The 25283-nt window shown below is 41.1% G+C and overlaps 1 protein-coding gene across 9 annotated transcripts in view; it reads right to left on the bottom strand.

Annotated features, from left to right (window-relative positions):
* nbeaa (neurobeachin a) overlaps positions 1-25283 on the bottom strand; it is a 100382-nt gene that overhangs the window by 68301 nt on the left and 6798 nt on the right. For 7 of the 9 annotated variants that reach the window (XM_040150224.1, XM_040150228.1, XM_040150223.1 and 4 more), the window contains exon 1: positions 24429-24963. The exons of 1 other annotated variant lie outside the window; for it this stretch is intronic. In XM_040150224.1, coding sequence (XP_040006158.1) covers positions 24429-24725 — 297 coding nt within the window. In that variant the 5' untranslated portion in view covers positions 24726-24963. Of the gene's footprint in view, positions 1-23868; positions 24017-24428; positions 24964-25283 lie in introns of those variants that run through there. One more of the 9 variants, XM_040150226.1, reaches the window with a different exon arrangement.

Here is a 25283-nt window from a genome sequence, read left to right on the forward strand (position 1 = left end):
TTATTTATTTAAAAACAAATACTAAGCAACAAAAAATCTCATTTGTCACTGCCTTCAAAATGACCTATATACAATAGCTGTTATAAAAATGATCCATATGAGAGTTTTATCATCTGCCACCTCAACTGTGGTCAAACCTGTAATAACTGATTTTTTTTTTTTGGCCACTTGGGGACAGAAGTCACAAATTTGTGAACAAGTTGACAAGATAAGTTTTTCCAATATTCATTCTCTTTTAGCACTGTTTTTGGTCTCTACCAACTCCTGAAAGAAATGTGTGACTCTTTGGCTACTACAGGCTCCACTATGCTCGTCAGCTGGTCGCTAAGTGTGTCTGTTTGTCTTCTGATCCTGATCATATAGTGCACTGTGGCTTTTTACAGCTTTTTCACTGAAAATGACACTATGAGAGCGGAAACGTTGCAGGTCAGACAGCTAAACAACAAGCTGAAACTCATTGATAGGCGCCATGAAGTTGAAAAGGGCTGCAGATTTAGATGATAATTCTCTGTAGAAAGACCTGATACAAGTGACCTCTTTAACATCATCATTTCATACATTGTTAGAAAAATACAGATTCTGGCCACTGTAAAGTTTGGTTGGGTTCTACTAAAACTACTTGGCTATGGTTAGGAGAATACTGCGGTCACGGTTAAGAGAAACCAGTGTTGACTGTTGGCAGGAGACTAAAGGTAAACTGCTGTCTTTCGGTGTCCCTTTGTATGCCCCACCTTCAACCCACGACTTCTCCCTAAGAGGTTTTGCAGTGCTATAGCAACGTCACACTACTTATGCATTTGCTTCTGTGAGAGGACAAACAGACATTTTTTTTGTCAGAAAAATGTAAACATTTTCACTGTTCAAACAGACAACCAATGCTGTAATTTTTCTGGTGAGGACAGTCTCTGTTATCCTAATGGCTGAAAAAGTAGAGCAATTCACTGGGACTGTCAGAGATGAGCATTCAGTTCCCCAAAGTCTACCCATGCTAATAATACAGCATGCAGACTAATTTTTTTTTGCAAATTCTAGTATGGATTTTGCTCCAGAATGTGTGCGCTCGCCAGGTTACATGTCAAGTTGTATAAAAATTTTCAAGACTCAGATGTTTTTGTTTTTTTTAAGGTTTTTTGTAATCCAGCGTGACAGTCCTAACCCATTTGAGAGACTAAAATACTTGGAAAAGAATAAAACAAATCACAAATACACTGTATGAAAATGATGTCTGATTCAGCTCTACGGGCCTTTTTCAAAGTAAATTATTTTGACTGCTGTGAAAAGCACAGGTGCTACTAATAAAATTAGCAATGGCTCTGTTCTATTCAACTGTCCAAGTGAGTCTTGGCAGTGTGACAGTGAGCCAACATGCACAATACCAGGACCCTGACAGTAAAGCAGCTAAATGAAACTCACCCATCATTAATTTTATCATTCACACCGAGTGCTTTTCCTGCTGTGGTGTCAAAATGACTTCGTTGAAAAAGTCTTATTTCTCACCCTGAAACATTAGTTATCTCTTGTATGACAATTTTACCATAAGCTCAAATCTTTTACTATAATGTCTTACCATTGGTTTTCTGCACCCAAAAAAAAGCAATGCCATCAATGTTCCTAGATTTAAAAAAAAAAAAAAACTTTTTTTTTTAAAAGTTTTTTTTTAAATACATTGCCTTTTAATTAAACTTCCGGTTTTAATCTCTTCTGTTTGAATTTCAGAAGTGTATTCTGAAAGGCGTGACATTAATTACAATAATTATTATTTAATTGAAAACGACCCACCACAGCCCACTATGTAGTGGTGTGATGGCACATCAAACGAGCCATTACGCTGGCTGATTACTATGACTGACTGTTGAATATTGGATGACCATCAAGGCCAAAACTGGCAAAAGAGGCACCTGTTGCTCATTACGGCTGTCAGAGATGACAGGTCAGAGAGGCGAGTGGACGGTCAATAGCTACCTCCTCTGTCGCTGCACATTCAATTGAGCCTTTGGAGCTAGCATCATCAATATGCAACTTCAAAGCCTCTGGGAGTGCACTGGAGAGGTGTGGGCATGTATACGTGTTTGTTTAGTCAGTGTGTGTGTGTGTGTGTGTGTGTGTGTGTGTGTGTGTGTGTGTGTGTGTGTGTGTGTGGGGCTCATTACTCATTTGAGTCCCCTGAGTGAGCCGCGGCCATTCAGTCCCTTTGTGTGCAGAATGAGAGAGGAGACGAGAGGCCCATCTAGACATGAGATCACAGATTATACACTTAACGCTTCACCAAGAGGGCTCAACGGAGTGCAGGAGAGCGAAATTGGAGGAGAGTGAGGGGGAAGAAAAGGGAACTAGAGAGGGAGACGAAAGGGAGAAAAACAAACAAAGAGAATGTGAACTGCAAAAGGGCATGAGGAAGCACAATGGACAGAGGAGAAAACAGTAATGAGAAAGTGTATGTGTTTGAGAGAGTGAATGGGGGAGATGGAGCAAAAAAGAAAATGAGGGCAAGACAGCGGCTGAATGCTATTGTGCTTTCTTATCATGATGGCAAAACAATTTTATTGCCCGCAGCCTTTAGCGCTCCGACGATGACCATAGCAAATCTCTAAAAGGATATGGATTACATTGGGGCTAAACTGGCCACAAAACACTCAATAATCCACATTCAGTTTTTTTTGTATGACCTAATTTTCAGTAAAACAGCATTGATAAGAGCAGCAGTCAATTTTATCACTGGCTCCAATTCATATTCAGGATAAACTTCTTGTAATATTGGTTTCCAAAGCTTTGGGTTGAGGATCTACGTGGGCTCACTGGCTGTAAAAACAAGGTTGACAAGAATATTCAGAGGAAAAATAAAAAACAAAACCACTGGAAATATTTCTCATGGTGAGAATCACTGAGGCACTGAAAGGATTAGTTCATTAATTTGTCAATCCACAGATTAATCTACAACAATTATAATATGCAAATAACAGTTTTGGTCAAAAGATTGCCAAACATTTGCTGGGTCCACCTTCTTATAAGTGATGATTTACTGCTTTTCATTTCATTACTAATTCATACTAATCTGAATATCTTTCGGTTTTGGACTGATGGACAGATAAACAAGCATTTTGAATATGTCATGTTGGGCTTTACAGCTTCTCAAATGTTAACATTTTTTATTCTTTTTTTTATTATCATTGTTAATTTAATATGGTAGGCTTTTAGTCAGACAAAACAAGTAATATGAAAGTCTCTGGGACTTCAGGTGGACATTTTTGTATTATTTTTAGACTTTTTAAAAATATATGATTCATTGAATAATCCCCAAATAAAGACTCATTAGATAAATGGATAATATCAAGATATGATTAGCTGGATCGCTAGGTTAGTAACTCTGGAGAACTGTTGTGAATATTAGTGTGGTAGAGGGTGTGAAAGTAGTAGAGAAGAGAAAAGAAAAAGTTGGGGATGAAGAGCTGCAATGGAAAAGGGCAGTGTATGTGTCTGTCTCTCGCTCTGTGACTGTGGTCAACCACGACATGTTGACTGACTGTAGCCTCCAGACACACGGGGAGGAAGGGGGAGCCCCCCTGGACTGCATTTCCCATGGGCCTTTGTACCAGTGTCTGCACAGATGGCAAATGGGACAAGACACAGCCCCCACTCATGAAACCCTATACAGAGCAGCAACGTCACAATCGCACAGTCGACACACACACATACACGCACGCACGAGTCAGCAAAATAAACATAAATCAATCATGAGTGTATGGAATATCTAAGAGCCGTTATGCATGCAGCGTAGGGCTTTTAATTTTGATTTTACAGGAAGAAATGAAGTGAGAGAAGTAAAGGACACTGCAGAAATCACAGCATAGTAGTTTTATGAAGGATGCAGACAAAAACAGGGTTTCAACATACACATCAATCACTGCAGAAATACACCAATGATTATGTAAATCCACACTGGGGGATATAAGCAAGGCAGGTTTTTGTGTTTGCTTGTATGTGCATATGCGTGTGCATGTGTGTGTGTGCGTGTGTGTGCTTGTTTGTGTGCGCATGTGTGTGTGGGTGGGAGCCAATAATATGTTAAAAAAAAAAAATTCTAAAAATGTTTGATGTAGACTGCAAATGCTTCGTACCACAATAAAAATTGCAATAGGACAGAGAGTAGCATTACTAGCATATGCAGTAGTATGGGAGGATCCATACTGCATGCTAAGTTTCATTATGGATGGGAGTTGAATCAGTCAGAGTAAATTATAAATACTATTTATGAACAATGATCAAACAATTCAGATGTGAATAATGGAAAATGGATTTTACAGTATGTTGCACTCTGGATGAATGTCTAACTTCATTACGCCGTCAAACAATACTATAACTTTAACTATAATACTATTAAACTTTGGTGATTCCCTGACTTTTCACCTCACGCCACCAACAGGTTGACACTTCTAGTTCAGAGTTTAATGTTTTGAAATGTACTGGATAGATGACCTTGAAATTTGGCAGACATATCCATGTCCCCTCGTGATGAATTGTAATAACTTTGGTGATCCCCGGACTTTTTTCATCTAGAGCCATCACCAGGTCAAAATCTTAAAAAAAAAATTCAGCTTGACCAATACTTGACTTTATGACCAAACACAGAGACGCTAGCATGGATGGCAATCTTGGATTCCTGGTCATACTTTCTCATTAAGTGCCTACATAGGTTGGAATTATGTTTTATCTATTTGTACTTTTTTTTCCATTTTGTAAAAAAGAAAAAAACAAATCCCTAAGTTTGAGAAATAATTACAATGCTTTTTCAGCCTAGCGCATCACCCAAGCTGTTAGGCTACATTAGGCCTATATGAGTGACAAAAAGCTAATGCGTCATGGGAAACCGACAGATTTTACATCCAAACACTGTCATTAATTGGACTGAGACCGACGGATCTGTGTGGCGTCTCCATTCATCTTCCATCAGAAGACGAATACCATCAAGAAAGGTCCAAACGGCCAACAGAAACTAGAACAACACAATACACAATACACAATACACAAAACGTTCACATTAGGTTTTTTTTATACACACAGTGCATTTTACCGGGAGGAGAGTGCAGATGGCAGTTCATTGCAGGCTGATACGTCAGCCAAGCAACGCAGATCTGTGAAGAAAACTCCCTTCCCTCTTTGACATCAACACTGCTCTCATCCCTCTCCTACATAAGCCACCCAATCACAGAGCCAATTCAGAGAAACTGAGAAACAGAAGAACAGAGAAAATAAGCAGGGCTAAAGGTTTGGTTTAGAGTGCTTATCCGCTGTACTCTTGGATCTGGATTTGCATTTTTTTCACATACGATTTTGTTTGTTTGTTCCCTTAATATTGTAAGTATAAACCAAATTTTGGATTGAAAATACCTATAAGCAACTATGGTGCAAAGCAAGCATGAAGCTACAGATGGCATGAATATTTGTGTTCTGCATTAATATGTAACATAAAAGAAAAAACATAAAATCTTCAAAGAACTGAAATCACACTTGCAGTTGGAAACCAGAAATTTCTTCTCTTGGGAATCATGCCAGATGATGCGCTAAGAATACATTTTATGCATGAGCCATAATGCACTGAATGAAAAATTAGCTATTCCCTCCTTGAGTCATTTCAGGGCCTGATTTGGCATATGGAAAAATGCATGTATGCATAAACACTGTGGCCTATGGGCAAAAAAGGTTTGTTTCCAATCGGCTAGTGTGATCCTGTCAAGGGCGCTGCGCAGGAAAGGTGAAAAATTTCAAATCAACCAACTGCTTCCTCCAATTTAGCAAAGAAGTGTATGTTCTACAGTTCCATTAGATTCAAAATAGACACATTTCTGTTCTCAGTGCCAAAAGCTGTACCCTGGGCACATTTTCCACAAAAATTACCATGAATGTGAATCTGTACATACATCAAAAGAAAAAGCGAAGCTATTGAGCGTTCCCATGTATTGGCTTGTCAGTTTTTATTAACACTGCCAGAAACCAAAGAGGGAGAGCTTGATAAAAAGGGAGTGAAGGCAAGATAAGACAGTAATACCTGCTGAGATCTGTCTTTATGAAAGCCTCTAGTCTCCAGTTCATTTCAGACCAGTTCAGTCTGCCTTTTCCCACCTCCAAAATCTGACTCAAACCTTATCAAATGCAAGCTTTATAAAAAACGTACACACACACATACAACGAAATGCACACTGACACTCACACACACTTGACAAAGTCAGCCAAAACGCACACACACAATCAGCATTCAAAGGGCAAAAGCCTTTTAAGCAATTCATTGCTAAAAGTGTTGTAGGTCTTAGTTATTTGCACATGCACTCTCACTCAGTTTGACACAAACACACTCATACATGCTCACAGCAGCCGCAGCAGCGATTCACATGAAAGACGACATGAGTACGCACAGAAAGAGAGAGGAGTGAAGACAGAAGAAGAGAACTGCAGTGATACAGCGAATCTTCCCAAAATAATCCGAAAATAATCAGGCACAATTTCATTAGCATATGAGCAGCTTGAAAAAGATATCTAATTTGTCAAAAGTCTGTTTACTGGAGTGGGAGGCGAAGGAGGTTTCAAAAGAGCAGAGAAGAAGAAGGGAACAGAGGAACACCACAGAGGAGGAGATCAAGAGAGTGACAGGAGACTGCAAGAAAGTGAGGTCACACGTCACAAAAATGGCAGAAAGGAAATGTGCAGTAGCATTAATGGTGTGAAGGCTTGCTTGGGAAAGCAGAGAGAAATGACACCTAAACAAAGCAAGACAGGCAAATACAGCAGACTCGGGCAGCTCCTGCTCTGTCTGCTGAGAGATACAACAGAAATCCTTCACTAAGACCTCAACATTCTTTGACAAACAGCCGAAACTGCAACTGTACTAATTGCTGTATTAATACGGTCAATATTTTCAAGGACTGAAAGTCTGTGACAGCAAAATACGACTCCAACATGAACTTCAAAGCTGCGAGAGCTCCGCTGTTTTTAGACGCTGCGGCAAAACAGAACCACACTGTCCACAACTGATAATCTCAGAGAAAAATCCAGGTCAAAAACACACGCATGTACATACACACTGCAGGGACTGAGGACTGCAGCCAAGTGATCACAACTCTGACTTCATCCAACTGCAGTTTAAAATGTCTGCCACCTGATTGGCCAAAGAGGCTTAGTACCGGATCTAGTGAGAAGCCTAGTCATATGCTATTGGACAACAAACAAAAAAACATTTTTTCCTTTTTCTGTTTTAGAGAACACCACACGATACTCTCTCTCTCTCTCACTCACTCACACACACACACACACACACACACACACACACACACACACACACACACCCTGTTTTTACAATCACCAAACTACAGTAGATCATCAACAGCGTCAGAACATCTGCATAAAAATTCATATTTTACAGTTATTTTAAATTGCATCACAATAGAAAGTCTGACAGAAAATACTTAAGTTAAGAGGTGGTCAAACATATTAAAGAAAATAATAGAGTATAATATTTTATTTAGTGTTCAGAGAGAACACAAGTCAACTACAAATGCAAAAAAAGGAAAATGGATAAATACTTTGACTAGCCAGTAAACAAACGACTATGTACAGCTGGCTAATTAAATGTTTGGTATTTCCTTTACAATGTTTACGTCCACCAAAAAGGATGTGTTTTGCCTTCTAAGTAGCTTGTCTGTTTATTTGTCAGCAGGATATCAGAAAAAAAAAAATGTTTGAACAGATTTTTATCAAATTTGAAGGACAGAGAGGCTGTGAGTCAATGAACCACTGATTTGATTTTGGTGGTGATCTAGATTCGGGATTTCTGCGATTAAAAGCCATTTACTGCCATGTTTCTTATACCATGACAATATGGGAATTAGAGATTAGAATTTAAATTCTGCGTATGTTCTCTACAAAAAACATTTTAGCATTTAAATTTAGTGACAGAAAGTATGTGCTTGAGACTAAGTGTCGGAGAATTGCTTAGAATAATGCCTCCCAGCTAAAATAATAATCCAGTGCACTTTCTCATGAATAAATTTACATCCTTCTCTATACAACACAATACTAACTAAAGCTATAGCCCTTCCAATTGAGTTTTTGCAGTTCATCCAATTCATCCAATATTAGATGGGTCCATCCCAAGACACAAAGACAATAGGAAGGAATAAAGAGGACTAAAAAAGAATAAACATGTAAAGCACTGACGTTATCAAACCAAGTTCGCGTTAGCAGTGATAGCCATTATAGCTGATCAGTCAGCATAAACACTGGAACCTGTAAGAAAGTCAAACTTCAACAACTGATCGAAGAAAAACCTTTTTACAATTTTGACAGAACAACTGCTTTATAATTTCTGGAAAGTACAGTGGAAAAATACTGAATCACCAAAATGATACAATACTCTGTCGATCGTTGTTAATTCAACACCTCAAACTGAATACAAGAGTCACTGTATGAGCACGGATTCATTCTCTTCATAGGCTCAACCCAACAGATTTAGAGATAATCTAATTGCTGTGGTAGTAAGGCAACACCTACAGTAACCTCTGTTAGGAAAATGCCTAGGCCTTATCAGACCAAAAACTGTTATGAGGTATGCGTTGGAAAAAAAAAAATTATTGTTTAATAGAAAAGGACCAAAGGGAACCTCTGTCACCAGGAGATAAAGAGGTCTAGGGGAGTGGAGAGAGAGAGAAAGCATCTAGAGTTAGGTACATTTTTTGGACGGTGACTCAATTTTCATAATTTTGCCTCTGTATAATGAAGCGATCAAGATGTGATTGCAGTTTAGACAGTTGTATTTCAGGGGGGGTAACAGAAATATCACATTAACTGCTTAAGATTTACGGCCATTTTTATACATATTCTCGTAATAATCTTAATACATGGATGAAAATCCTTTGCAGTCCTGACTGCCTGAAGTCTGGAACCAATGGACATCACTAAATACTTAGTTTCCTCCCTTTGAGATGCTTTGCCAGGCCTTAACTGCAGCCCCCTTTGGTTGCTGCTTGTTTGTGGTTCTCTATGCCCTGAGTTTTGTCTTCAAGTTGAGGTGAGGTGACTGACTTGGCCGTTAAATATTGAATATTGAAATATATCTATTTCTTTTGCCCTCTTGGGTTGCAGTATGTTTTGGGTCATTATCCTTCTGTACTTTGAAGCTCCTTCCTATCAGTTGTGCAGCATTTGGCTGAATCTGAGCAGATAGTAGACTTCAGAATTCATCCTGCTACTTCTATCAGCAGTCACGTCATCAGTAAACACCAGTGACACAGTTCCATTGGCAGCAGTACATGCCCATGCCATAACACTGTCCCCACCATGTTTGACAGATGATGTTGTATGATTTGGATCATGAGCCGTTCCTTTCCTTCTCCATACTCTTCTATTCCCTTCATTTTGTTACAAGTTAATCTTGGTTACATCTGTCCAAAGAATCTTGTTCCAGAACTGGACAGGCTTTTTTATATGTTTTCTGGCAAATTCTAATCTGGCCTTTCTGTTTTTGAGTGTTACCAGTGGTTTGCACCTTGTAGTAAACTCTCTGTATTTACATTCATGAAGGGGTATCTTGATTGAAGACTTTGACAGTGGCACACTTACCTCCTAGAGAGGGTTCTTGACCTGGCTGGATGTTGTGAAGGGTCAGCGATCATCCATTTTATTTGTCTTCTGTGGTCTTCCAGGCCTTTTGGTGTTGCTGAACTCACCAGTGCATTTCTTCTTTGTAAGAATGTACCAATTTGTTGATTTGGCCACTCTTAAAGTTTCTGCCATCTGTCTGATAGGTTTGTTTTGTTTTTTCAGCCTAATGATGACCTCCTACATTTTCATCAACATCTCTCTGGACCACATATTGATAGTTCCCAGGAACAGCTACCAAATGCGAATTCAACACTTGGAATGAACTCCAGACCTTTTATTTGCTTAAACTGTCATATAATAATGAAGGAACAGTCCACACCTGGCAATGAAACTGACTGTCAGTCAATTGTCCAATTATTTTTGAGCCTCTGAAAATGAGGGACTATGCACTGTATAAAAATTCCTGTAATTCCTAAACGGTTAATGCTATATTTTTGTTAAACCCCTTAAATTAAAGCTGAAAGTCTGCACTTCAATCGTATCACGTTGGCCTTGTTTCAAATCCATTGTGGTGGTGTACAGAGGTAAAATTACAAAAATTGTGTCACTGTCCAACTACTTACGTACCTAACTGTATATTGCCAAGGCACCGAGGGAAAAAGAAAGACTGAAGTGAAAAACTAAGAGGCAGGAAGAAAAATAGCATCAATAAGAGGTGATGATTGAGAGGGCATTATTAAAAGGAAAGCATGAAACAAATGAGACATACTATTGAATTCTATCCAACATAGACAGAACATAAAAAAAGCATAAGTTGAATGATGAGGTCTCAAGATTATCTTCTAGGTTTTTCTTGCCACCTTCTACTTAGAAAAAGCAGATGCTGTCAAGCAAAAGAGGCAGCTCAGTTTTCCTCTCTTCTCATTTTTTCCTCAAGAGAGGCAGTAACGAGGGCATCCTTGTGTGTTATGTCATGGGAGCCTTGGAAGGAAGGACTCAAGGCTGAGATAAGGAACTTTAACAAGACCTTCGCGCCTGGTCTCCTGACTCGACTCAAATGTGCTCATTTCAAAGAAACTGACAGGAAGTGAAGTCCTACAGGGCATCCTGCATGTTGCTTACACCTCAATGGGCATATCAGAGATGAAAATACAGACAAGAGAGGGTAGCTGAGAGTTGCAAGTCCCTATGATCTCCTTGTTCTTACTGTGCACCTACAAGGATTGATTGATCAGAGCAACGAAACTGCAGTATCTACATTGTCAGGTACATGAACCATGTGTATATGGATCAAAATATTTGTTCTTTATGTTTCACATTTGATCATGAGTAACTATAGCCTTTTCATTGAATGTATCTGAGTGTGTGTCAGTGTGTCTGTGGGATGAGGCAGGTGCAGACTAGCTGATGCTAAGTTCAAAGGTCAGCAGATAAGCCCTGCAGACCTGACTCAGGCCAGGCTGGTGGCAATTCATGATCACTAATCTGTTTGTTTGGTTTGGTTGAGTGTATGTGCTGCAGCAGATAGGGTGTGTGCATGCATGCGTGTAAGTACACACACATGCACACACACATATCCGTGTGTTCACCATCCGCTGAAACAATGGAGAGTACTGTTCAACTGAGCCACAGCTGATGAAGGATAAGAGAGGCAGCAAGCAGCTCCAATGAGTCTCAGTAATCCATCATCATAAGACAGGATCGGGAATGACACACACATGAATATGCACGCACGCACGCACACACAAAGTAGGGTTGGAAGGGTTAGTGGCGCATGATGCATTGCATGTTATTTTACAAAAAGACCACACACAGTGCACACACATACTGTACACACAAGATAATCAAAAGACATGTCAGACAGAGAGAGTAACTGTGAGCAGAAGAAACACATGACACTGAAACCAAACGTAGCTCTTATTATTATTTTAAAAACACTTGGAAAAAAAAACAGTTTTTAATTAAACGTTTGGTCCAACGAATGAGCACCAACTTCAGCTGCTTCTCTGACAAGGTGTTTCTGTGCTACAGGCCTGGCATTACATCAGCCTTACTTCAGACTTGTCGTCCACACTGGACAGTTGTGAAGACGTGTTGTTTGAAGCTCATGCTGCTTGAAGTACCGCAGACACAGCAGTAACAGTGTAGCAGTTGTCAGAAGATAGGGCTTTGGAAGTAAAACCTTGAAAAGGATTCACTTTAAGTTTGCATTTGTAGTGATCAACTAAGATTCAAATCTTTTGCATATTTTGACCAATGCAAAATTTTTACATAAACCATATTTTTCATATGAGTTTCTCTTTTTATACCAGAAAGTTTGCCTTATTTGCATACCCTTAGGGGATCTAATAAATTAATACTTTATTATGCAGCTTCTATTACGATGTGGTAATTTACAAACAGTGCCATCATCCTCGAGGATATTTTCATGGAAACTAATGGATAACAAATGGATACGAATAAGCTAAGTATGACTTTAAAACTGTAAGACTTAAACAGCTGCAACGGAAACTCAGAATGATGAGAATGAGTTAAGTTTTAAATGCTTCACATCTGCAACTAATATCTATTATTCATATGGTGGAAAAGTGATGGAAATACGGATTATGATCACTAGATATTTCATCTTCATTAGCTAACAGAGCCAGTGAAGTCATCAAAGTTAAATGACCCAATTCAGCTTCCATTCAGTTGGGTTTTAGAGGCAAATATGGAAGACGAGCTCTGGTTCTACTGAAATGTTAAATTTTCAAATAACAGAAATTACTACAATGGTATTATATAATAACAGACACTCACACACACACACACACACACACACACACACACACACACACACACACACACACACACACACACACACACACACACACACACACACACACACACACACACACACACATAATGTTATCAAGATACTTCCCTTAAAAAGAAAATCAGACTCCCCGGATGACAATGTCAAAAGTCAAATTCACTCACAAAGAAACAATTTCCTATCAAAAGGTCATATCAGCACAAAATCCATTCTCAAATATCACAGCCCATTGCCAGCATACACTCGCAGCCTTGTAAGATCACACTCTATTCCTCAATAAGGCCAAACACTTGGAAAAGAGAATAAATGTTTGATTTCAAAAGGATTGCAAGATTAAGATTTTTTTTTTTTTTAAACTTCAAGTGCTGTTGCAAAGTCTAAAATAACTCGGGATGGGGGAGGAGAGTGGGTCAATTCTGAAAAACAAATACAGACAGTTAATAAATCATAAATATTAAGTTTGGAGTTAAAAAAAAAAATTCAGTTCCTTAGGCAAGCAACACAATAAAGTCTAAAACCACTGGTATAAAGAAAAAAAAGTGTACATGATCCATAACAGCAATGACAAATTAGTCCCTCTTTTAGTTCAATGCGTAACCAAAATTTCCATATGTGACCCTAATGGTAATATGAGCAGACACAGACTCTAAGCAAGACCCCTTTTACTCCATACATTAGTTTGATTATAAGAGTATGCTTCTCTCCATCCACAGTCCGTATTCCAAGCTAACAGATTTCCTTGAACCAGTGTGAGGGTTGAGGAAGGGAGGGGAGCAGTGTGATGGCAGGTGGGTAGCACAATGAGTCACCACCGCTGCCAGGTATTGGCTGCAAAACCTCTTCCTCCACCTCTCTCTTTCGGTGCGTCTGAGTGCGAAAGCGCTCGCAGGAGTGGCGAGGAAAAACCTGGCATGGTGCTACTGGGTCCCAATCCTGGTAGTGATGCTGGTATCAGTAAAGATACCTTCAGGGGATGGGTCAGAACAGTTTTCTCTTTTGACAGTCTGCTTTGCGCCGCTTTACTCACAATCATGTTAGGTCAGTCTGTCGGTCGGCTGGTTAACCACTTTGGTCCAGACTGAAATATCTCGACAATAACTGGGTGGATTTCTGTGATATTTCGTACAGATATTCATAGTGCCCTGAAGATGAATCCTACTGACATCGGTGATGGCCTATATTTTCTTCTAGCATCACCAGCAGGTAATTTTTTTTTCACAAATGTAGTGAAATATCTCAAGATCTATTGGATGTATTTATAAATTTTTTTACATTCATGGTTCCCACAAGATGTGTCTGAATAATTTTGGTAATCCCCTTATTTTTCCTCTAGCGCCATCATGCGGTTGACATTATTGGTTTTGATTGAAAAGTCTCACCAACTTTTGGATGAACTGCTATGGTAGAGACAAAAATGGGTGCATATATACACACATGTCCCCCTCAGGATGAATTGAAATAACTTTTAATGATAACATTTTAAGACACTGTAAGACACTGAAAATGGTAAATATTAGACCTGCTTCGCATTAGCATGTTAGCATTGTCAACGTGAGCAGGTTAGCATGCTGATGTTCAGCTGAATCTCCTTTCTTGCCCAGAGATAAAAGTTTAGAGACTTGTGGACAAGTTTGTTTTATCTGCCTCTGGTTCTGTAAGTAGAGCAGTAAACGCACGTCTCAGTCAGCAGTCACTTTTGATTTTTATAACAGATGTGTTTACTGGATGAAAGACAATGCAGATCTTGCAGTGTACAAATACCATGAAGCAAGACTATGTAAGATTGATCATGCCGCCAGACACTGTCACAAAATGCTTTAATTTGAGTTGTCGACACTACTGAATGGCAGCCAGCCCTCGTACAGAATGTTATCACCGAATAAAGACTCAGTACTCCACTATAGTTCCGGATGCTGTTCTTATAGGGCGCACAGACCTGACTTTATTGTATGTGCTAAAACCAATGCTGCTGCAGTGCTAGCTGGACAGTATCGCCTACAAAGGAAAGGAAAGGAAAGGAACACAGTAAAGGAGCATACTGTATCACTGTGTCGTTTGTTTAACTAGTTGTCTTTGGAGTGTACAAAACATTACCAAGGCCTTTCTTCTTATCAAGGTGTGTTGTCTTGTGAAAAATCCCTGGCTGATGGCTTAAATATCCTTGTGTAACCCTCCTCTTCATCTCGACAACTCTCTGTCATTACTGGAATGGATTTATTAGATGAAATCCTTAAGGGATCGTAGCTCTCATCTGCATTCTCTAGTTAAAGTCTATTTCATGGGAGAACATGCAGTCCTGATACATTGTTCACTCAGTGCAGAACACATATATAGTAATAAGATACTGAAGTAGAAAATGTTTTGGTTTGATAGCAGGTTTAGATCCACTAACCTGTCTAATGTGGTGTTAAATGACTTGTTACAACTACTGATGCCGTTTTTCATGCTGCAGGGGATGTATGAGCACAACAGTGAGATGTGAGATGTCTAAGGTATAAAATAACATTCAGAGGAGTTGTTGAATACTGAAGTTCCACACATACAAACACAACAAAATCTTCAGCCACTGCAGTATGCAGCATGCAGAATAGCTACACACTTAGCTATACTTCACAGTAAAGCAGATGTGTGTGTGTGTGTGTGTGTGTGTGTGTGTGTGTGTGTGTGTGTGTGTGTGAGAGAGGAGCCAAGGGAGAGAGGCGAAGTAGGCCAGCATGAATATAAAATCACCCCTGCCAGGCAATAATGTGGGCTAAAAGAAGGAAGGAAGCAGTGTGTGTATTTTTTGGGAGCATTTGTGTGTTTGTGTGTGTGTGTGTGTGTGTGTGTGTGTGTGTGTGTGTGTGTGTGTGTGTGTGTGTGTGAGATTGAGTGTGTTTCTGGAGAAAATGTGCAGATGAAGGTGTAGGAGACTAAAGCAAGGGTTTGTGGGAACACTCGTTTATCAACTCTCTGGGATGTTGAGGGCGTACACACTCACCAGCGCACAAACACCAGGTAATTCAAACAAAGCAGCTTGTTATAATGTGGAGATTAGTGCATTGTAGGGGTGCCAGACTGAAACACACACACACACACACACACACACACACACACACACACACACACACACAAACAGATGCACACGTAGCCACAACAATGTTCCGACAGTGTTTTTGATCCAAATGTGGCGTATAAAAAGATTCCATAGAAATAACACTCTCCTTCTCCCAACAAAAATACACTCTGAAGATGCATACACTTTTTGGTGAACACACACACACACACACACACACACACACACACACACACACACACACACACACACACACACACACACACACACACACACAAAAGATCCAGACATAATTGCATGAACCAGCCAGACGCAACCTTGTAGAAACAAGGAGCATAGAGGACGAAAACACGAATAAGTTAGAACACGAGCTTTCTGGATTATTTATATGAATATTAGTGCTGAAATGAATAATTTATTAGGCCTAAAAAATAATAGGAAACTGATCAAGTAAGTCTTTGATAACCAATTTATAGTTTTAGTTATTTATTGAGTAAAAATAATAATGACCCACTGGTTACAGTTTCACAGAGAAAAAAGAAACTTGTTTTTCTTTGGTTCATATAACTATAAAATTAATACTTTGGGTTTTCACTGTTAAACAAAATCAAAGCTTTCCATGCAGAAATTATCTACAGCTCTAGTCATATTTTCATTTCATTACTTTATACATTGTATAGGGCAAATTGTTGTTAGGGCTCAGTATTTCATGTTTTTATTTCAAAGAACAATCTAGGAATTTATCCTCATTCCTTTTGAATATAAAAACCCTGGGGGAGTTGGACAAAAAATATTAATATTACAAGCCGTACAAGTTTAACCAAAAATAATTAAGATTGATACTGAAAGCACTAAAGCATTTAGCAAACAGGGAATATGACTGTTTGGTTTAACAGAGACTACATTTACAGTTCAGCAGTTGGTAATGAGCCATGCTTTCTTTGTGAAATTCATGCTTGACTCGTAGCACTGATCTACTACTCTCGTAGTAGATCAGTGCAGTAGAAATCTGACGTCTGATGACAAACGCTGTCACTATTAGAAAAGACCCTGTAATATTCTTTGTATTTCAAAGAGGTCAAAAATACGATACAGTATATCTATATGACTACGTAGAGCTTCAAAAAGCCATTGCAGCTATTGTGCTACTCAGTTCCAAAATTCATTTCTGTCAGATTGTTCAGAAATGACAAATAAACAAGAATCCTGCACATAAAATCGTTTAAAAAACGAAATAGTAAACAACCCCTGCTCATCTCCAATCCCTCTAGACAGCTTCTCCCCATCTCCCTCCATCCTTCTCTTCAAATCTACATCCACACTTCCAAAAGCATAGCTGGAGTATTTAAGAGGTGATGGCAGACATATGGTAAAGAGCAGATAGTCTCTCCCTCCAGACTTTCTTAACTCGTAATGTGGCAAAGATGAGTGGAAGGAGAAAGTGAGTAGAGAAAAGGAACGGGAAAGGAATGGCACTGCAGACAGCTCCATTACCTCCACACAATAGGGATCATCCACATTCATCCACCAAGCTGTTCACCCAACCAGGGAGTCAGGGATTGAGGACGAGATTACACCGAGGGGTTAGGGAGATGGATGTGCTTAGAGCAGACAAAGAATGGAAAAATGGAGGAAGTGACGGAGAAGTAACAAAAAGGTGTCGTAAAGAAAGAAATTGACTTTTTTTTTCTGTGTTTTCCCCATTCCCAGAAGGGGCCCCCACCCAAAATCTGACATGGCTTATCCTCAGAGAAATCCCAGCATCTGGAAATAGCAGCTAACTATGGATGAGGAGGAATTTAGAGAAGTAGAGCAGCTCTAAGACACGGAGAGGTGAATGGTTTATAGCCCTGAATGCTTAACTCCTCATACACTCACACACATACAAATCAGACCGGTGAGAATCTAACTCAAATCGTGTTTAAATTTAAGCCAAAAAGAATGAAACAGGAATTATAATGAAACCAGGAGGAATCAGCATAAAACCTAAAAAGACTCTTTGGCTCTGAAGAACATCATTATGGAGAAGCTTGCTAGTAAGAGGATTTGGGAGCGACAGAGTTTGTCATTTGCGGGACAATTTGACATTTTGATTTTTAATTGGTTATTTTTCTTTTTCCCCGGATATTTGTCACACTGTGGAAAGGGTTTCTAGATTTGTCCGGCATTCCTCAGAGCACGGAAGCTATAACTGCAGCCCAGGCTTTCACAAAGGAACGCTAACCATGCTGACAAGCCGGTAGAAGCTAATTCCAAAGTGTGACAAGTGACTGATGAAGAAAAATGGCCAATTACAACTCAAAACGTCAAGCTATCTCTAACAGGATTTGTGCTTTATACAAAAAGTGTGCAAACTCTCCCCTTTACGCAAGTCCATGGGATTCCTACTGTATTTCGCTCCTAAATAACCAGGAGCAGAGGAGAGGAGCGCAGTGAAACAGACAGCGTGATGAGGCTCCACAGGGGGGTCGGAACTCATCAGACCCCCCACAGAACACCAAGCAGCTGGACCTGTGTCACACTGAAGAGGAAAGAGCGCCTAAAGGACAATCACAGACTTTTCAATTTTCCCTCTAAAACTCTCCGAATGCTTCTCATCATCCTCTCTCCTATCCTTCTCCCTCTATCGCTCTTTCTGAAGTAAAGAGGAGGATCCCCCCCCCCTCATCATATTTCTCCTCCACTGTTTCATGCTCTCTGTCTCTCTCTGGCTCATGCAGGGGTCAGGACAACCCAGCTGTGTGATAGATAGCAAAGTCATTCATGACCTTGCGGTGGAAGCCACACCCTCTATCCTCCACCTCTAAAGCACATATGTATGTGTGTAGACCGGCATGGAGTGTGTGTGTGTTCATGCAGTTAAAGTGGCAAGTCAGCCGATGCAAAAACGTTTTTTTTTTTTTATTAGTTCCATGGGTCAGTATCAGCACTGTTGTCACCATTAGCTAACGTTGCCCCCAGGAACAAACTGACTCTCTCTGCAGCATTACAGGAGCTAATCTTTCCCAAAAATGACCCCCAACGTCATCTCACAGACTCCTGCAAATCACTTGGGGAAGATGAACAAAATGTGCATCCTCTTTCTGACACATTTTTGTCTTGATATTTCAGGGTTTCTCCAGACACTTTTCTTCTCTTTGCTGCAGCATTAGCCTCAGGCTAATGTTTTTTTACTATTAAATAATTATTATATTATATATTATTATATATATTAATTGATATATTATATATATTATATTTTTTAACAATTTCCTGCCATTGTATGGACTAAATGAGTAATTGAGACAATAGTTGGCAGATTAATCAATAATGAAAATAATCATTCAATGCGGCCCTGATACATTGTTTTCTGACTGTGTTTAGGCTATTTTAATTGTTGTTTTTCCAATCGAATGGAGATTAAACATGAACTGTCAATATGCTATCCATGTACACACAGTAAAAAGGCATTATATGTCGCATTTGAAAATAAAAAAATTACCAAGATAATAATAATAATAATAATAAATGAGACAATTGCTGAGCTCACTGATGACCTGGACTGGCATCTTTACTATTTTTAAACTGTCCACTGCTTCAGATTTCTTACAAAATCACCTGAATTACTTTGCAGAAAAAGGTAATACTGCTTGGACATGAACCAGGCAGGGCTGTAATGAAGGATTATTTTCATTATTGATTAATCTTCTCATTATTTTCTCGAATAATCTTTAAACCCAAAGATGAATTCAATTAACCTTTCATATACAGCAAAAAAAAAGCAATAAATCCTCACATTTGATCAACCGGAACCTGCAATGTTTGCCTTTTTTACTTGAAAAATTACTGCAAATGATTACTCAATTATCAAAATAGCTGCTAATTATTCTTCTACCAATCAGCTACTCCATTAATTTATCAATCGTTTCAGCTGTAAAACCAGGAACGGGGCCACTGCTCCTCCAACACAAAGAAATATGAAGGCAAAAGCACAAAAATCCCTTCAAATATGTTTGTCAAACTGCATGAAAAGCAACATGAGAAACAGCTTGACTGTCCGAGCAACATCCTTTTAGTAACCCGAAGCAAGGACAATCAAGAAGCGGCCTTAGTTTCAGGAACACTAATGGCAGCGCTAGTGTGACACAGTCTGTCATTTTGGCCATGGTCATTTGACAACATAGTGATGTTTAATAGTACTGCATTTAGAACCTGTGCTAGAATTATGTGCTACAGCCACACTAAGACTATTTTGGAACATGAACGGTGATGGGAAATTGCACACAATACTGTATGTCTTATAATTGGAGAAGAAAATGTTATAAAACTGCTAATTTCAGATGAACATCTATTGTGTAAATGCAAAAGTTCACCGAAGATCATTTACAGCGCACACTAGCAAGGACACACACTAATTATTAGACAATTTAAGTCTATTAATTGAATGTGTCTTAAGTGAGTCGTCTGCATGGCTGTGTGAGCACACGATGACGCATTGTTATTCCCCTGCATGGCCATGAAAGCAGATTACAGTGCTGCAGGGAAACAGCTAGCCTATGCTTTGAGTCTGCAACCGCATGGCAAACTTTGAAAACCGTTGAATTCAACTGGATTTTGTACAGGCATTTCAAACAGACTCATGGCAAAATAGCAAACAGTCACATAATATGTTTGGAAATTGGTTGACCTATTCCTTTAAAAATCAGTGGGGTCTAAATCAGCATGTCAGTGTCACTGCAGTCCAAGCAGAGGTTCAGGCAGTGTTGAAACCATGACAAAACACAGAAACACTCTCTTTTCCAATGCTGTCCTCAGTTTTCCTCCCCTCCCTTTTGTCATCTTTATTTTCCTTTTTTAATATTTCTCCATCATATCTTTCAGAAAAGAGAAACATCAGTGGGTTGCTATGTGTGCCGATGATTGAGTGTGTGTCTGTATCCGTGCCTGAATGTCAACATATGAACATTTAAGCAAGTGCATGTAGATTTTTTTGGGGGTGTGTGTGGTGCACTCACTGCCTTGTGCTGCCTCTGACTCTGCTGGCTGTGGACTCAGTATCAGGTGACCTTGGTGATTGTGGAGTGTGTGGACAAGAATAATGAGACGTTCGCTAACAGAGACTCAGTGGGACCACTAAACGGGCTCAGGTGGGGATTGGCACTGCCACAAGATAGTGCATCTGACTAAAAGGCAAGGTGGAAAAGAGAATGAAAAGCAAAGACCAAGCATGGGGACCAAGAGTGAGCCAGACTGTGCCACCAATCTTTTTCTCTGCCAGACAAACACGCCGTTTTGATCCCAAAAAAAGCATTACAACTAGATAAAGCTGTCTATAAATAAGCACAGCTGGTGCTGTACTTAGGCAGACGGACTGAAAGCAGCGGCTCTAGATGCATTTGAAATATACCTCTCAAATCTTCAAATAAGGAATAGATATGACAGTACAGATGAGCTAGACAGATCAAATGTCAACCCTCCTCCTCCTGTAAACAAAACATTTCTCCTCACCTGGCTTCCTCCCTGCAATATCCAACATCACAACATGTCTAAGCAAACAGCAATAGCCTTGGGTGGAAGTGGCTGACCTTTAACTAGAAAAATGTGGGGTCTCAATCCACAGAACCACCAGTGCAGTGAGGGAAAGGAAAGAAACTGTGCTCTAGAGGGATGACACAACCAGAAAATGGGTTCATCATCACAGTGTCCTGTCTTGTAGAGCATCATCTACAATAGTGGACCCCAACCTTTTTGGCCTGTGACCACAGAGCAATGACTCATGGTCACCAGCTGATTCTGTGCATGGGTTATGACCACATCAACCAAAGATTTCATTTTGATTTTGTTGTCCTGTTTAATTTTAGGCCTGAAAACTATTCAGTAATTCTCAAGTCGAAAAAAAAAAAAAAAAAAGGAAAGATCTATTTTCTGCTCTCCTGTCCTATTAGTCATCTCGCAACCCCTCAGATTTATCTCACAGTCCCTTAGAGGGACTATCCCTCCAGTGCAGATCCAGAAGCTTATACAATCTAAAGCAAGGAGCACTGTGTAACTGGTCTGGTGGCTCATGGTGGCCCTTCACCTAAGACACCTGAAACCAGTTTTACTTTCAATTTGTCATCTATTTACTCAGAAAACAAGCTTATTCCCCAGCGATCCAGCTACAATCTAGCTGTACTAGTGTGCACCTTCTTCAGTTATTCAGTGCGGTTTAGCTTGTTGTTGCTATTTAGTACATTTCCTCAAGCCATAAAAATAAAAGCACATAGGTGGAGACAGAGAGACAGACAGACAAAGGAAAGGCATGAGAGATAGAGAGATATGCTGTGGCAGAAGTCCGGAAGTGGAAAGCAACACCAGGTGGTCGAGCGTCTGGAGGCAGGCAGTCAAATAGCAGTGTTGCCTTGACAACTGTGATGCCTTGTTGATGGTAATAGCTGAGCTCCTCGCCACCAGCACCCACCACACACAGTATACGTTTTTCTATATGTGTGCACTGAATCTACTGTATCTACATGTTCACTTTTATTTAAAACTACCATTATCACAATATTAGATCCAATAACGTGCCCTGGGTTCCTGGCTATGCTGAGAGCAGTACTGATACACTGATTCTTCTCTGTTGTTTGCCACTGTATCAGTATCTGTACAGCCAGCGTTCTGGCCCGAGTTCATTTTTATTGTCCTCTCTCTCCTTCTCTTCTCTTTCTTTGTACGAAATCTGCAGTCCATCACTCTCCAAAGGCCAGCATCACGCCATACAGAACAGGGAGCATATCTGATCCAGCCGACAAGCCATCTGTTCACCCAAGCCGCAGTGGGATCTGATCGATACAGCCAGGGAGGACGGAGAATGTGGCTGCTGTGGTCTCCCACATTGACTGGAATAATGGATCAGCTTTTGGGTCACAGTGGACTCATTGTACCAGCAGCATGACCACTGAGGTTTTCTGCCTTCACACCTCTTTGTTTCAACTCTTTTAATTAAGGAGCTGGGCAACAGAATTCCCTAACAGGCTTAGCTATTGGCAGCCTCGCAACCAGAACTGATTGTTCAATGCAGGATTTAGCAAGTAAAGCTTTTTAATGCCAACACATACTGCTTTAATTTGTCAGAGTGTCAGGCCTTTGTGTGTCAATGCATCAGACCAACATCTGCAATTAAAGTGTTGGTCTAAATGCATGTATTTATGTAAAATAGACTACCTTTCAGTTGAATGCTCTGATGAGCTTTCACTGATCTGATGTGGACCAATCCAGAGTCCTTTCCTCTTCCACTGCATCAGCTGGTGATTTCTGAGCACATAGCCACTGCAGCATCCTACCACCTCATCCTCCTCCACTCTCTCTTCTCCTCCCCCACCCTCCCTCAACCCCCTCTCCTCCTCCTCCTCCTCCTCCTCCTCCTCCTCCTCTCCACCTGCTTTTAAATGCATGGTGCTGCCCTGCCGGGCCAGTCTATGCAGGCAGCATCACTCCTCTCAGCCCCTCCAGAGTGAAGGAGAGGGCTGTGGAGCAGGATGGATAGTTATCAACCTGTGCAACCAGGGGGGGGGTTATTAAGGGAAGGAGACAAGGTCGGAGTGAGCCAGTAAAGCCCCCCTGCTCTTCCGTGTAGTACCAATAATTGATTGGGAGATGAGAGGCGACCTGAATCTGGACGGCTCATCGGTCTGACTGAGAGGAAAATGGTTTAGCCCGGCTGTAGGCTGCCCTGCTCCGAGCATCCAGTGAGTAAATAAGCCACCGGCTACATGAAACCCTGAAATAGCCAGCCTCCAGAAAGCACCGCACTGAAAGCAGGTTATAAATGATGTCTACATTATTCTATTTCTTCCTCAAAAGAAAATGAACAATCATCAGAGCCCCCCTTTTCATAGCAGATATGTAATATCATGCAGTACACGCCATTGCCTGATGCATGGACGAGGGAAAACAGCCTGGCAGCATCCAACACACACAGGTCCTATATCCTCCTAACGCATTAGTCCCCCAGACCTACGTCTGCTGTACATTTTGCTCATCTGTTTCGTAACGGGAAACACCACTCATTTCCAACCCCCCCCGAGCTGGATTAAATCCTGATCCTGATGTGTTGTGTAGGGTAGGCCCGGCATCGCCGACACAACCTCGACCGATGGAGGAGTTGAGCTGGGAAGGGGCTGGCGAGGTATATCTGATCCATACGATTAAACAACCGCTGTGTGAGGCACGTCAACACAAACCGCTGACCGTTTCACGGCTACTTGTACATCACTCCTTTGCGCACAGGAAGCAGGGCCCTGCCTTCAACAATAGGCCTATGCATAATTTTGAGCCATTCTCATACACACACACACACACATATGTCGATTGGTAGCATAATGCTAGTCGGCCTTTGTCCGTGTTGCACTAATTTGTTTCGGTGCCCGGCTTCAGCGCACACCTGCCTCACCTCGCTCCTTCGGGAGAAGCGTTCGTTCTGTTTGGGTCTCGGTGTTGTGCGCAACGCTGTGCCCACTCGCCGCTCGTTACAACCCGCCTATGCATCACTCCGGGGGTACACACCGGGGTCAGGAGAATAGCCTGCGCACACTTTCCCCTCTCCGCCACGGTCTGGCTGCATATGCATTTTCCGCCGCAAACGGGTCATCTAGTCAACAATGGCCGGTCATTAGACTACCCTCCGTGCCTCGGCGGGGGTCACATGCTTTATTCGGCTCCACTAGCCTTGACAATATCGCAGCTTTACCTACTGGCAGGACGGCATCGTGTTTGGTTCCTTTTTGTTTGTTCCTTTTATTATCTGCAGAAAATAAAAAATAAAAACTAAAAAAAACAAAAACCCCACATCCATCCTCCGAGCAAACAAATGACATCATCCTCTGAAAGCCACACAACCAGGGGAGTCAAGCATCGTAAATAAAACATAACGGGTTAGGGCGCAGTGATTCTACTGTGTTTCATGGCTGCCTTTGGGCTTTTCTACCGCTGCCTGGTCCTGCTTCCACTCACCAGGTTCAGGACGGTCTCCACGATGTCCCTGTTGCTAACCTCCCCGACCTGGATCAGGCCCACCAACACGGCGAATTTCATCTGGATATTCCTGATCGGGACAGCGGGGTTGATCACCCCGGCCGGGAGGACCATAGAGCCGGCTGCAGACACCATCCTTTCCCCGGCGGCGCCGGAGCTAGCGCCCGCGGCGACCTGCTGCGCGGAGGAGCCCGGCGGAGGATGGGAGTCTCGGTCTGTGTCCGTGAGCGAGGAAGCGGAGCCCGGTGGTGCTGAAACCGGCTTCTCGCTCGACATTTCCCCTTGGAAACAGGGAGGAGAGGAGCGGTCGCCGCTGTCTCTCACACCTGCTCTGCAAGCTCGGGCGTCTGCTGCGGCTCAAAAAAACATCCAATTGGCAGGAAAAACGAGGGAGAGCTGTGTTTTTAAAAATCCTCTGGATTCAGCCTATCCTCCCGAAAATATGTAGGGATTCATAGGGCTGGGAAAAAAAGGACGGAGGTTTTGACAGAACGGTAGCCTACGCTTGCCTCTCTCTCTCTCTCTCTCTCTCTCCCTCTCTCTCTCTCTCGCCCTCTCTCCGTCTCCCTCTCTCATTGGCAGGTTGCAGTCAGTGCGGTCGTCGAGGGGAGAGCGCCATGTTGACGCCCCCTGTCTGCGGTAGTGCGCTCTGGCCAGGCATGCGCACTTGGGGACTTTCTAGGAGGGTGCTGAAGCGGAATAACATGGAGCCATCCATGCATGGGTTCATACAGAGCACAAATGGGTGTTTTTTTTTTTTTTTTTTTTTGGGGGGGGGGGTTGCTTGTTTGTTTTTGTTCTGGTTTTTTATTTTATTTTTTGTGTGTTTCTTTT

This window comes from Xiphias gladius, chromosome 17 (genome assembly GCF_016859285.1).
Source record: "Xiphias gladius isolate SHS-SW01 ecotype Sanya breed wild chromosome 17, ASM1685928v1, whole genome shotgun sequence".
Classification (NCBI taxonomy): Eukaryota; Metazoa; Chordata; class Actinopteri; order Istiophoriformes; family Xiphiidae; genus Xiphias; species Xiphias gladius.